This window comes from Manis pentadactyla, chromosome 13, assembly GCF_030020395.1.
Source record: "Manis pentadactyla isolate mManPen7 chromosome 13, mManPen7.hap1, whole genome shotgun sequence".
NCBI classification, from domain to species: domain Eukaryota; kingdom Metazoa; phylum Chordata; class Mammalia; order Pholidota; family Manidae; genus Manis; species Manis pentadactyla.
Window position 1 is genome coordinate 1,459,565 of NC_080031.1, and position 14,112 is coordinate 1,473,676.

General features: G+C 61.5%; 1 protein-coding gene across 3 annotated transcripts in view; it reads right to left on the reverse strand.

Annotated features, from left to right (window-relative positions):
- Window positions 1-200: 200 nt before the first annotated feature.
- DRD2 (dopamine receptor D2) overlaps window positions 201-14,112 on the reverse strand; it is a 47,474-nt gene continuing 33,562 nt past the window's right edge. The window contains exons 2-8 of one of the 3 annotated variants that reach the window (XM_036919780.2): window positions 8,489-8,804; window positions 7,341-7,450; window positions 6,275-6,411; window positions 5,001-5,191; window positions 3,802-3,888; window positions 2,067-2,265; window positions 201-484 (exon numbers count right to left, since the gene is read on the reverse strand). In XM_036919780.2, the coding sequence (XP_036775675.2) occupies window positions 291-484; window positions 2,067-2,265; window positions 3,802-3,888; window positions 5,001-5,191; window positions 6,275-6,411; window positions 7,341-7,450; window positions 8,489-8,773 (1,203 nt within the window). In that variant the 5' untranslated portion in view covers window positions 8,774-8,804 and the 3' untranslated portion in view covers window positions 201-290. Of the gene's footprint in view, window positions 485-2,066; window positions 2,395-3,801; window positions 3,889-5,000; window positions 5,192-6,274; window positions 6,412-7,340; window positions 7,451-8,488; window positions 8,934-14,112 lie in introns of those variants that run through there. The other 2 variants (XM_036919779.2, XM_057490682.1) reach the window with 2 other exon arrangements.

The following is a 14,112-nucleotide window of genomic DNA, read 5'->3' on the forward strand; positions in this document are numbered from 1 at the left end:
CAACCCCAGGGCCCCAGAGGAGGGTCAGAGGAGGAGGCTGTGTCTTTGGTGCCAAGGAGAGAGGGCCTCGGGAGGGGAGGGGCCTCTGCGGGCTGCCCCTGGGCCCGGGGGGCCAGCACGAGGGCGGCACCGTCCCTGGCTCCCTAGCACAGCCCAGCAGAGCGAGGGTGTGCGGGCAGTGAGGGGCGTGGTGCCAAGCTAACACTGCAGGGCCCCGGCTCCCGGGGATCGAGGCCGGGCAGCCTGGGCAGGAGGTGGGAAGCAGGCTGCCTTGCGCGCGGGCGGCAGGGTCAGCAGTGAAGGATCTTCAGGAAGGCCTTGCGGAACTCAACGTTGAAGGTGGTGTAGATAATGGGGTTCACGGCGCTGTTGACATAGCCCAGCCACGTGAAGGCGCTGTACAGGACGGGCGGGATGTTGCAGTCACAGTGAATGTTCAGGATGTGGGTGACGAAGAAGGGCAGCCAGCAGATGATGAACACGCCTGGGGGAGAGGGTGGCGTCAGGGCGGCCCCCACGAGCGGGAGAGGCGGGGCTGGGAGGCCTGCACTCGAGGGCGGCCAGGTCGCGTGACCGCCCAGACCCGGGCCCAGCCGCGGGTGTCAGCAAGGGGCCGCGGCCTGGCTGCCTCTGAGGCCCGCTTGGAGGGGACAAGCCCCCCAACCTCATCTCCTCATCTGCCCAACAGCGCCTCTCAGGCAGGGCAGCGGGCCTGGGAAAACAAGAGTTCAACCTTCTGATGCCGGCCAGCGAGCAGAGAGGGAAATTTCCACTCTACCTACTGGTCAAAGTTGAGAGCGACTCTTCCTCGGCAGCTGGGGTGGAGGGTCTGCTGGCTGCGCAGTGGGATGCACAGCTTGGACCAGGGGCGAAGAGGAGGCGGAAAGCCACCCTGCCTAGTCCCCTCGGTGTCCCCACGAGTGACACAGGGCACGACACGGAGGCTCAGAACAGCTCTGCAGGTGCGCAAGGCCACTCTGCTCTTGAGAGGAGAAGCTGAGGCCTGGCTCCAGCCTACAGAGGTCCCCGAGGGTCAGTCTCTTTCTACCCCATCTCCCTACTCGCCCCGCGCCTGGGGGGCCCCTCTCGCTGATCCCCGCCCCGGGATGTGTGCTCTCTCCTAGGCCGACCTTCCACCTGCCCGCTCAGCCTCACACAGGAGGACCTCTTGCTCAGGTGGGACCCTGGGGGTGGGGACGTCAGGTGCACAGACCCTAGGAGGCCCTGGTGCCCGGCAAGGGCAGCCCCCAAGAGCCGAGAGCACAGGGAGGCTGCAGCTGCAGGCCTGGCTCCGACCCCGCCGCCACCCCCGGCCCTGGCCGCGGGATCAGGGGCGGTCCCTCAGGCTGCTGTGACCATGTGCCCTCGTTGGTAGGACAGGGTGGTCACGCCGGGCCCAGTTGTGTCACAGGGTTGTCAGGAGGCCAAAAGGGACAGTGGGTGTGGAAGGGTGTTGCCCTACCCTGGGTGCTGCATGGAAGGCGGGGTTGTGTCAGTCCCTCTTGTCCCCACCCAGTCATGTCAGAAGAGCCTTTGATTTTTGACTTTCATGTCTGGTTCTTAAGAGACTAGTTTTTAGGAGAGCCAGTCCATTATTTATGCAGGGGGCAGGGGGCTCGCAGCCCCTCATGTCGTTCACAGCTCTGGCCCCCAAAGCCTGGGTAGAGGGCAGCTGAGCGAGTGGCAGAACTACCAGGTTAGCACAGTGGGCACAGCCCTGCAGTCCATGAGGTGCCCTCCTGCCTGTCGTTTGACCCTGAGAGGCGACCTGCTCTCCCCAGGAGGGAACTAGAGAGCCAAGGTGGTCCACCCCGGATCATGGCGCTCTGGGTCATCATGGTGGCCTGGCTCTGTTCACAGACTCTGAGTTTATGTCACAGGTAAGCTCAGCAGACCTCAGTTTCCCCGTCTGTAAAATGCACACAGTTACAGAGCCCACCTAAGAGGGCACATTGCCAGGTGAGGCCACGCCCGAGGGAGTGCCAGTCCGGTGGCCCACCGGCCGTGGGTGGGGGACACGGCGATGGTCCTCTCCTCAGCCACAGTCAGACGGGCCACCGACTCACCCAAAACGATGGCGAGCATCTGGGTGGCTTTCTTCTCCTTCTGCTGAGAGAGCTTCCGGCGGCTAATGGTCTTAAGCGAGGTCCGGGTCTTGCCATTGGGCATGGACTGGATCTCAAAGAACTTGGCAATCTTGGGGTGCTCCTTGGCATGCCCGTTCTTCTCTGGTTTGGCGGGGCTGTCGGGAATGCTGTGGGGGCCCTGGTGGGACAGGTCGGGGAGGGTCAGCTGGTGGTGGCTGGGCGGGATGGGGCTGTACCGGGTCCTCTCGGGCGGGCTGGTGCTCGAGAGCATCTCCATCTCCAGCTCCTGGGCTCGGCGGGCAGCGTCCTGCAGAGGCAGAGCTCTGGGTAAAGCCAGGCCAGACTTCAGGCATCAGCCTCTCAGCCTCGCCTGGCCTCACCTGGCCTTGCCTGGCCCCATCTGGCCCCGCCTGACCATACCCTGTCCCCCCCATGGAGAATCTGCAGACACCACAGTTCACTCTGCCAGAGAGGCAAGGAGGAAAATCACCGGAAGGCAGGGGCTGCCTGGAAGCAGACCCAGGACCCACGGCAGATCCCGCCTGCAGGGTGGAGCCCTGGCCCTTCCGGAGCAATCCTTATGCAGCCTCACAGCCCCACAACCACCCGGGGGTGCTCACGACCCAGTGACTCTGGGACTTAAGAACACCAGCCAAACACCAGGCACCCAACTGGTGCTGGGGTGACGGCTGACGGACGCACAGGGCCTGCCCTGGGGCGCTCCTGGCCTCCCTGCACAGAGAGCAGCCCTGTTCTCCCTGCCAGCCTGGAACACTGCGCCTGCGCAGTGCCCACCCTGGGGGCCTGTGTTCTCCTGGCGGACTGGTCCAGAGGCCCCACGGCTTCCTGCTGGGCTGGCCCGGAGGGTCCTGGTGTGCATCCGCTCGTGGCCTCCCGGGCTTTCCCTTCACCGCCCTGCTCCAGGCCTTGGGGCCTCAGCCTGAGCTTCTGAAATGCAGCCTCCCTGTGCCCAGGTGTTGTAAGCAGCCTGCAGTTGTGGCCCTGCCCCTGAGGCCCTGTCCTGGTACCTGTCTCATAAACGGCCCCCGAGTCCTGCCCTTGCTGTGCAGGTGGCCTGAGGACACCTGACCCAGACTTTGTGTGTCCAGGAATTCACGCGGCCCTCTGTGGGTTCCCTGCCCACCTGGGATGGGTCATCTGCCTGCCTGGATCCGCCCTCGCTGCAAAGCCTGGGACCTGCTCTGAGGTACCTCTGGGCTCCCGTAGGGGCTGCCCTTCCCTGCCAGCCTCACAGCCGCTCGGCTCCCTCCTCGCCAGGGCCCAGCCTGCAGACCCTGAGGCTGACCCACTGAGGCTGCAGCGGCAGGAAGGGCAGAGGCCTGGGTTCCCACAGATCTGGACATGCACCCACTCACTGACTGTCCAGCCCTGCAGTACCTGACTCTCAGAGCCTCCGTTTCCTCTTCTGTGAAACAAAGATGGGTAAGGTCCCTAAGACTTACCTCTCTGGGTTGCTGTGAGGATTTGGAACGATAGGAGCATGGTAGGTGTTCAGTTAATGCTAACAACCATTCTCCCATTTGTGTTACGTTGTCACAGCCGAGTCCCTTCTGCAGCCATTCCCTTGGGCTGGGCTACCTGCCGTGCCTTGCAGAATCCAGGCGTCCTGCTCCGGGCCGGCTTGTGAGGAAGCTGCATGGGCTCCCCTGGGGGCAGAAAGCCCTGGCTCGGGGTCCCTGGCCTGAACACTCACCGCTCTCCGCCTGTTCACTGGGAAACTCCCGTTAGACCTGGTGACAGTGGAGCAGAGTCTCATGTCCTCGGCGTGCGTACAGCTGCCCTGTGAAGTGAGCCGGCGCACAGGTCACGGTGGGGAGGCGCTGGAGGCAGGAACCCGGGGCAGGTCCTGCAGACCAGCACAGGGGCTCGGAGAAGGGCAGAGTGCGGAGGGGGGACAAACAGGCCCTGACCTCTGCGGGGTCCCTGCTAAGGGTCTGGCCCCATGCTCAGCACGCTCACCTCCCTCTCATGTTGAATCATCAAGACCACCCAGCAAAGTCGGCTTTAAGATTCCCATTTAACACCGAAAGTTTCTGTGATGCCTGCCCTTGCACTGTCCACCATGTAAGAACTTATTCACTAGGTAAGAACTTGTTCGTTATGCTTCAGAAGATTGGAGACTGTTGAGAGTTAGGCTTGGGGTGGATTAATGATTGTGCATTGAGTCCCCTGTACAGAATTTTATTGTTGTCAACAACCATTTGATCAATAAATATGAGAGATGCCCTCTCAAAAAAATAAATAAATAAAAACAAATAAATAAATAAAGAGTGAATTTTATGGTATATGAAAAAAAAAAAAGATTCCCATTTAACAGATGACGTTAAGCAACTCGCCCAAGGTCACTCGACAAAAAATTGGGGGTGGTGCCAGGACTTGACCCTGCTGTGTCTGACCCCAGGGCTCTTGCTCCCCCCTCCCCCTCAGGGGCAAGGGGAAGGTCCACGCTGTCCACTCGGGGAGGGCTGAGCAGAGGGAGGATTTACAAGACACAGGGGAAACCAAACAAGGGGCAGGGTAGAGAAGCAGGAGAAGGCAGAGGCGGGAGGAGCAGGCGCACACGGGGAGCGCGGAGGGTAGAGAGGCGGGTGGAGGCCTTGGAGGGCGGGAAAGGGCCAGGGCGGGACGGAGAGGCACCCAGGGCTCGCTCAGTGCTGCCTTGTCCAAAGGCCGCCAGGCAGAGACCTCTCCCCCCAGGCGGCCTCTGCCACCGGCCGCCTCCCACCCTGCAGACGGAGGCTGCTCCACGGAGGTCCGCGCCTTCACAGGCCGCCCTGCCCGGCCCCTCCAGCCTGGACCCCACACTGCGGCCACGTCGCGGCCCCACTGAGCACAGACACGAGCGAGCCCTGGGCATCGGGCGGGCATGGACGCTGTGGGGGCGCTCGGGACCTTGAGGGGGGCCCTCAGGTTGGCCCTGAACGCTCGGCTGCTGCGCTTGGTGTTGACCCGCTTGCGGCGCTTGCGGAGGACGACGTAGATCTTGATGTAGACCAGCAGCGTGACGCTGAAGGGCACGTAGAAGGAGACGACGGAGGAGTACACCACGAAGGCGGGGTTGGCGATGATGCACTCGTCCTGCTCTGGGGGAGGGAGGGCGCGGGCGGCGTCAGCAGGCGCGCGGGCCACCCGGCCACAGGCGCCCTGGCCCCTTCAGGGCCAAGGAGCCGCGCCACAGAGAGCCAGCCTGGGGGTCTGAGGCTGCCTGGAAACGCGGGTGTGAGTTAATGCGCCACATGAACCAGAGTATTTAAAGAGTGGCTCTGAGCAGAACGCTGAACTCCCCCTCCTCTGACGCCCTCACGATCCCGGCCCGCGCTTTCTCCCCCGAGAACCGCGGGTGGGGCCGGAGTGTTGAGGGGAAAACGGCAGGAGAAAATTATTTTAAACGAGGAGACCCATTATTTTGGCCTTTCACGTACATTGGGGGAGAGGTTTGCCACCTCTTAATTTTAGGAACAAGGACACGTGCTCCTGTTTGTGAGGCTCACCCACGATCCCCCCCAGATCCAGCGGCACCTGTCCTCCGTCTCAGGGCCTTTCTGGATTAATCCGAGCATTTCTAGCCCTATTACCACTTCTTGGAATTCCCAGAAGAATTAGACTTTGTGCCTCACACTTTCAAGACTTCCCTGTGTCCTGTCCTGGCCTGGCCTGGCCTCGGGGGTGCACCTGCCTGAACTGCTCCCCCCCAGGGACAGCAGGGAGCCCCACATCCGTGTATCTCCCCCTTTGCTCCAGGCAGCTCCAGCCCTGGGCTCAGCCAGACCAGCCGCGTGACACAAGTACCATTGTCAGGGGCAGATGGAGGCCAGCGGCCTCTCCCATGTGCATGTGCACACGTGTGCACACACACACACACACACACACGGACACACATGCAATTTGTGAGGCTGTCCTCCTTCGGTTCAATACACAAACTTGTAAATGGCCAGACATCCTCCTCAGCCATTATCCCTACTCCTCACCCAACTCCTTGGTGCCGCAGGCCATTGCTCCTCTCTGGCCCAACCAGGTGCGACTCAGAGCTGGGCGTGGCCCCGGAGACCCAGCCTCCCCTCAGGTCTCCCCGCAGGGCCTCCACCGGGTCTGCAGCAGGGGCTCCGCTGCCTCAGGGTCCTGCGTGGGGGGCCGGCCGAGCCCCAGCAGGCAGAAGCGGGGCTCACCGGTGTTGTTGAGTCCGAAGAGCAGCGGGCAGGAGATGGTGAAGGATAGCACCCAGACGACGGCGATCATGACGGTGACCCGGCGCCTGGAGCTGTAGCGAGTGTTGTAGAGCATGGGCATGGCCACCGCGGTATACCTGCGAGGGCGTGGGGCAGCCTGAGCCTGCGTCGGGGCCGGGGGCCGCCCACCGCGCGGAGCGCACGCGCCAGAGACGCTCCACTCCCCGGGGACGGTCAGCCGGTCCCCGTCCATGCAGCCCGCTGATCTGCTTTAAATCGGACCCCCTCCCGCCCCTGACTAGACAGTGAGGACGGTCTAAGCAATAGCTTAATGACTGACACTTGTCATTCAATCCTGGACCATGTCTATTTCTCCATCCCCCTTCTTGGACTTCAGGCCTTTTGGGGGGCCATGGCCTGGGTCTCTGAGCCTTCGGAAGGCACCCACTGCACCCACGGCGGGCCCACGGGAGGCAGAGGTGTTCGGTGATGGGCTGGGAGCCAGGCCTCGGAGCAAGGGTAAAGCCCACTTGGCAGAAAGCAGTAACAGTGGTAATTGTCCGTGGCCCCTCACTGCCCTCTAGCCAGCACCTCTCAGGCTATTCCATCTTCCTGCCAGGGAGCAGTACCAGCGCCTCTGGGAGCCCACGGGGCCTGTGTGTGCAAATTAGTGAGAGGCTCCAGGGATGCAGCTCAGCGAGGTAAGCACAGCCTGGCGCTGCAGCCCCACACAGGCGGGTGTCCTCGTCCTGGTTTCTAGACAGCGAAGGGGTGCGGAGGACGCCCACATCTTCCCAAAGCCGCGTGCGGAAGAAGCGACGGCTCTGGGCTTCAACGGACCAGGTGCCCTGTCCTCCACACCAGCCACAGCCCAGATGTCCTTGGGGGCCCTCACCCTCCCTAAGACAGCCTCTCTTTGGGGGTCTGTACGTCCCAGCCGGGCTCACATGTACACGTGTGTGCACACACATCGCAAATGTGCGCACACAACCATGTGGCCTCACACACGGAGTGTCAGAGAGCCTGGCCCTGAAGGAGAGGTGGGCCCCCTGCCCCCTGGGCTCACCTGTCGATGCTGATGGCACACAGGTTCAGGATGCTTGCTGTGCACATCATGACGTCCAGAGTGACGAAGATGTCACAGTGAATCCGGCTGAACTTCCACTCACCCACCACCTGCGGACAAGGCAGCACAGTGGGCCGGCAGCCGGGGGACACCAGCCTGGGGCCTGCAGCTCTGCTCTCCGGGCAGCCTGGGCTCAGAGGGCAGCGGTGGGGCCCTGGGGGCCTCCAGCTGGGGTGCGGGAGAAGAGGGGCAGCGCAGGGGCTGTGCCCTTGGGTGCCGGAGGCCCTTGCCCCGGCCCCTCTCCTCCGGGACCTGTCAGGCCACTGGGCGCCAAGAGCCGAGCCAGAAGAAGGACGACCCACTCGGACTGCCTCCCTGCTGGGCCTTTGTCCGCACGCAGGCGGCCGCCCACATCTGCCTGAGGGCTCTCAGAGCGTCTGCCTGGAGGTGGGCCTGCCCTTGGGAATTCTCTATCTGCAGTTTCTCTCTTTGCTGCGGGAGGAAAACAGGCAGCTTCTCAAAGCCTCTGTTTCTTCTTCTGAACATTGAGAATGGTGTCAGCTCCCAGGATCGGCGGGACTGTTTGCTGTGTCTGTCTGCAAAATGCCCGGTGTGGCGCCTGGACCCTATCAGGGCTCATCTCCTCACTACGCCGAGGTGCAGAGCTGGGCTCTACAAGCTCCTTCCTGAGGAAAGAGGGCAGAGAGCAACAGCCGCTGCTTCTGAAGTGGGGAGCCAGGAATGAAGACTTCAGGCCTGGAGGCTGAACCTCTCCCTTCCTTGGGGACCCTGGCCCACGATTCCTGTTTCCAGCGTGACCTAAGGAGCCAGCTCCGGGCCAGAGTGCCAGCTTGGACCTGCCGGCCGTGTGATACCGGACAAGTCACCTAACTTCTCTGACCGTCGGCTCACCATCTACAAAACACTGGTATGAAGGCTGCTGTGAGGACCACGTGGCACAGGGCTGTAGAGTAAGGACCCCACGTGTGGTGTGGCACTTGGTAAGGAGACCGTCCACCCATTTATAAGGAGAAAAGCTGGGCCCCAGTGGAGGAAGTGGCTGCCAGAGAATGTCCAGTGAGGAGGCCAGCCTCCGGGCGCAGCGGTGTCCCCCTAAGGGGCTGCAGGAGGGCAGGGCCCACACCTACCTCCAGGTAGACGACCCAGGGCATGACGAGTGTGGCCACGAGGAGGTCGGCCACGGCGAGGCTGACGATCAGGTAGTTGGTGGTGGTCTGCAGCGCCTTCTCCCGGGACACGGCCATGCACACCAGCACGTTACCGAAGATGATGACGAAGATGAGCAGGGCGAGCGACATGGCGAAGTAGTTGTAGGGGGGCCTGTCGGGCTCCCCTCCCGACCCATTGAAGGGCCGGCTCCAGTTCCGGCTCTCTAGGTCGTCCTCGTACCAGGACACGTTCAGCGGGTCCATGGGGGCGACAGGGCCACTGGGAGGCCAGGCTCTGTCCAGGAGAAAGCGACACCAGGGGTAAGCAGGAAGGCCTCCGGACACCTGTGGCCCCCTGCGGAGGGCCCCAGAGCAGAACCGACCGGGGGCTCCAGGCTCAGGGCTCGACGAGTGGCATCTGACGACTGTCTGAGAACGTTGGGTTTGCTGCGCCTTCTCTGCTAGCCCTACTCAGTGTGATCTAACGAACCAGCTCGAACCTGTCAGCTGTGCGATGCCAGACAAGTCACCGAACTTCTCTGACCATTGGCTCAATATCTTCAAAGTGCTGGAACGAAGGCTGCTGTGAGGACCACATGGTGCGGGGCTGTAGAGAAAGGACCCCACATGTGGGGTGGCAAACGTTCTTGTAGATGGTAAAACAAATGAGCAAGTTAAAATTTTTTAAATTATAATAAAATGAATGAGCTTGCAAAGAGCTGATCATTCATTCATCTATTTATTCAACAAACTCTGAGTAAGCACATTACATGCACCCCACTCTTAAGACAAGTTATGAGGAGATCCAGCCCCTAGTGGTGGGGATGGAGATACGTAGTCATTCATCTTGATTCTATAAATATTTATTGAACACAGTTCTATATAGTGCTAGAAACATAGGCAGAAACAAGATTACATGGTTCTTCAGCTCGCTTCTAAAAGAAACAATAGCTGATTAATCAAGCAGTTAGGTCTATGGAGGGCAGCCACTTGGAAACGGAACACAACCTAGTCTCAAGATTGAAACAAGACTTTCCAGAGGAAGTGATTTTCAGCAGACGCCTGAAGGATGTGCAGAAATTAGCCACGCGAAGAGCCGGGGGCCAGGGGAAGGGGCTTGACATAGGAAGCGTCATTTGCGAATGATGGAGTAGGAGGGCAATGGTGGAGGGCCAGCAGCTTTCAGAATCCTGAAGCAAGAGCAACGCGGCATGAGCTGAGCCACGGAGGGCCGCAGCGGGAGAGATCACAGCAGGTTAGATCATGCAGGGGGTCTAGACTTGGCCCTAAGGACAGCGGGAGCCACCTGATGGGATCTGCCTTCCAGAGAGAAGATTCTGACTGAGGAGAGAATGGGAGGGCGGGGCGGGCCAGCTGGGCTGCAGGACACCGGCTGGGAGGCCGCAGGCGCCCAGGTCCGGGACGATGTTCTGCGTTTGTGCACCGGGAGCCCTGAGGAATGGCTGTCTTAGCCCAGGGGCAGAGGCGTCCCGAAGGAGGCGCTCTGACCGAGGTCTCCGGGAAAAGGAACTCCTCACTCCGTGTGGGGTGGCGAGGAGTGTCCCCGTGCGACCAGCCATCAGTCAGGGAAGCACTGTGGGTGTGGAGACCCAACTCTGCCAAGGCAGCCAGCCCCTCTCCCACGGGGCGCCCGCCATCAGGCATCGCAGCCGGCCCCCCACCCCCACGCGTCTGCTCAGCCAGCGTCTGCGGAGCCTGCCGGGCACAGAGCACTGGGGTCCAGGCCCGCAGCCCAGGCACGCCCACGCCCAGGCCCCCTGACTGCTCCCCTCTGCCCCGCCCCACACTTCCTTAGCCCCTCTCTGGGGGGGTCCGCGCCGCCCTGTCTCCTCCACCCCATTCTCTACGTAAGCCCAGTCAGACGTCCTGCAGCACGACCCGGGCCCTGACAGGGATGACAGCTCCACACACGCTTACTGTGAAGGATTTGATAGTTTGCCAAGACTTTTTCTTTTGATATACGATCTCATTTATTCTCAAAACAACCTCTGAGGCTTGTAATTGTTGTCCCCACTTTACAGAAGAGAAGAGTGTCCGGAACACTTCCTTTCCCTGCTCCCTGCTTGCCCAGCCCCCCGCAGCCCCCGGAGCCAGCCTCGCTCAGAATCCTCCTGCCTCGGAATCCGTCCCGAGGCCCCCTGGCTCGGCCGTCCCCCTCCCTCCTCGGGGCTCTGTCCCGGGACTCGCCCCGCTTGCGTGTCTGCAAGCATCTCGGGGGCGACGGCTCGTCCTTGTCTCGCTCATGCCTCGTCTTCATGGAACGGACAAACCGAAGATCACGCGTCCTGTTCTCGGCCCGGCCCTGCTCTGGGCTTGCGGGCAGTTGGGGGGCAGATTCAGAGCGTGACTCACAGGCTCTGTGAGCGTGGTTGTCGCTCAGGCCACCAGGTCAACAAGTGACAAAAGAACCTCAGCCCGAGAGGACCGCGGTGTGCTGCTGGGTCCCCAGAAACAAGACTCTGAGGAGGAAGTCAGCGCACAGGACACTCACTGGGGAACGCGGGACCCAGACCTGGGGGACGGGGCAGATTAGGAGCAGGCCGCCTGCGGGGCTGCCTGACTCTGGGTACCAGGGCCAGGCCTTTGCCCCCTCTCGTGGACACCCTGAGCTGCGGGCTGCTCCAGGGGGAGGGTGTGATCTCGAGAGCAGTGCCCGCCTCCAGCAGCGGACGGCCACCGAGAGGGTGGGCCCAGCGGCCAGCTGGGAGTTGCAGACACTGGAAGCAGCTGGGGAGCAGGGGCTTCCGTCCTGCAGGGGATCTGGGTGCCCGCGCAGTGCCCACTACGGGGGTGTTCAGAGGTCAGAGAGGACATGCACGTGGGCAGGACTGGGAGCCTTTGGAAGGCTTCCTGGAGGGGGAGAACTGAAACTGGGGCTGCACACCATGGGTGTGATTGAGTGGCAGATGTCGGTGCTGCCGGTCCAGGAAGGGGCTGGAGGCTACCTCTCGTCCTTCTGCGGGCGGCTGCTGGCAAGGGTGAGTCCCTGCAGCCAGGGCTGGAAAGGCCTCAGGCGCATCCTTTTCTGACCTAGTGTTTACTCTCGACTGTTTTCGTTGCTTTTTTTTGCCGCTACACTGTAACCTACTGTGTTATATAAAGAACGGGAGAACATGGAAGACGACGAGACGCCGCAGACCCTGGGAGCACCTTGGCGCACGGATGTGTCCACGGCCCCCAGAGGCAGCTGCTGCTCCCACCGCGTCCTCCGCTCCTTTCCTACCTGGGGCCAACAGGCCTCACAGGCAGGGGCTGCCTGTTGTCACACGGCACCAAGCCGAGTGGGTCTTGGGGCGTCAGCAGACCCCAGGACGGTGTGCTTTGGCATGAATGGTATTGTGTCAATAGGGCTGAGGACCAAAACCTGAGCCAACCCCAGTTCTGCCCTCACTAGCTCTGTGGTCGTGAACGAATAATTTGCTTTTCCTGAGGCCCAGTTTCTCCATCTACAAAATAGGGATGGTAAGTGTCATTGTGAAGCCTAGCAAGATGGCACATGTGTGGTCTGCACAGGTCAGCCTGCAGGGAGCCCGAAAGAGGAAGGAACGGAGTGCGAAAGCTCTCAGACAAGCCTGAGGGCCGAGGGGGAGCCCCGGGTGCCAGGCCAGTGCAGCCCGTCAGGGGCAGACGTCCTCCGGGCCCCTCCTGTTACGCCATGCTGCCTCCTTTGGCTGTCCTTCCAAAGTGGGGTGCTGAGCGAGGGGACAAGGGTTCCAGGATGTGGCACTCATGCCCTCCGGAGAGAGCGAAAGAGAGAAAAGACAAAGTCTGTTCCTCAATGAAGTGGTTGCAGGTGCTTCCCCTCGGCTCTCTGGGGCTGGTCTGCATTCTAACGGTGACCTCCGGGCATTTCCCTCCTGGTATCCTCTCAGAGGCCTGAGAAAACCTGCCGGTCCCCAGGCTCCATCCCCCAGCTCCAGCCCCATCCCTTCCTGCCCCCCGCCGCCCCAAGGGCTCCAAGGGGCTCCCAGAAGGAGGAGGCGCGGGGAAGGGACCAGGTCACAGTCTTCTCACTCCAGGGGCACTGGGAAGACCCCTCGGGTCCCCACCCTCGCCCTGCCCTTTAAGCTGCTTCATCCACATCAGAGCTTTTGCCTGTGAGGGGCGGGAGAGCTCCAGGTGTCCTGGCCTGGTCCTGGCTGCAGAGAAGCCAGGGAGGTTGGTGCCCACTCGGGCTGGTGTAGGTTGGAAACGCCAGGCCCACACCATAGCTGTTACCCTGGGTACCAGGATGGTCCAGCTTCCTTGTTCTTAGAAAGAGAGATTGACTAAATACATAACCCCAGGTGGATTATTCTTGCAGTTATAAGACTTCTCGGTAAATAAGATCACGTTACTAAAGCAAAATTTCTGTTGTCAGAACAAGCATATTGTTTAGGGGTTATGAAAATATGATCAACTTGCTCACCAACCTCCACGTGCCATTTCCATCTTCCTCCCACGTGACTCTTGCCTCGTGCATAAAAGCTTCAAATCAGCTCCCAATCAATGAGCATTTAGCGATTGCATGCATGGTCATGCGTGGCCTCACAGGATTAGCTACTTGGGGCTGGATCCTGGGGAAGGGAGGGGTGATCTAACTCGGCCACTAAGGACTGAAATGTGTCCCCCCAGAATTCAGACGTTGAAGCTGTAACACCCAGCGTGATGCTCTCCGGGTGGTGGTCCGGCCATGAGTGTGGAGGCCTCACGATGGGAGAGGAGACCCCAGACAGCTGCCTGCTCTCTCCCTGCACGTGAGCACACGCGGAGAGGTCGGCCAGTGGCAGCCAGGAATGGCCCTCACCCAACCTGCAGCGCCCTGCTCTCAGACCTCCAGCCTCCAGAACTGTGTGAAAATAGGGTCTGTCTTTGAAGCCCCGGAGGCTCGGGGCCTTTGTTAAGGCGGCCGAGGAGACAGAGACCCCTGCGGACACCAGGCCTCCCTCACAGGGTGGCTGCCACCCCCCAGAGTGCCATCCTCATTGTCCCTGTGCAGCGATAAGGGGCAGCTGCTGCTCCCCACCACACCCTCACCAGCAGACACTCATGGGTGAGGGTGCAGGCGCCATCTGGGGCCGGCTAGGCTTTTCTGTCTCAGCTGCCCTGGAATGCGGGCAGGAGGAGGGGTCCGGAAGCACTGCGGACTCCTCTGGGGGGCCCTGCAAGCCTCAGGCTAGCAAAGTGCCTGGAAGCCTCATCTGCATCCAGTACTCATTGCCCAGCCCCAGCTCAGAAGGGCAAGTTCTGCTGACAGACCTTCCAGAAGCATCCACCCCAAAGGCAGCACCTCGTCCATTCAGTTCTCCAACACCGGGCCTCTCTCCAGCCATCGGGGTGACGGTGACGACGACCACGGCCCCTGCCGCAGGGCCGCACGACACCATGACTGGGACGAACGAGCTGTGTGGACTCTCGGGGCAAGGGGCATGCGGAGCCTCCCAGCTGCCGGCGCCTCTGCCACATGCCCTTTGTGCTCTACAGAGGGTACCACTTTCTGCTGGGGCCCTGATTGAAGGGTGGCCAGCTCTCGAGTAGAGGAGTGCTGTGGAGCCCAGACACCTGGGGCCAGGCCGGGCCTCTGAGGCTGCCCTGGCAGTCCC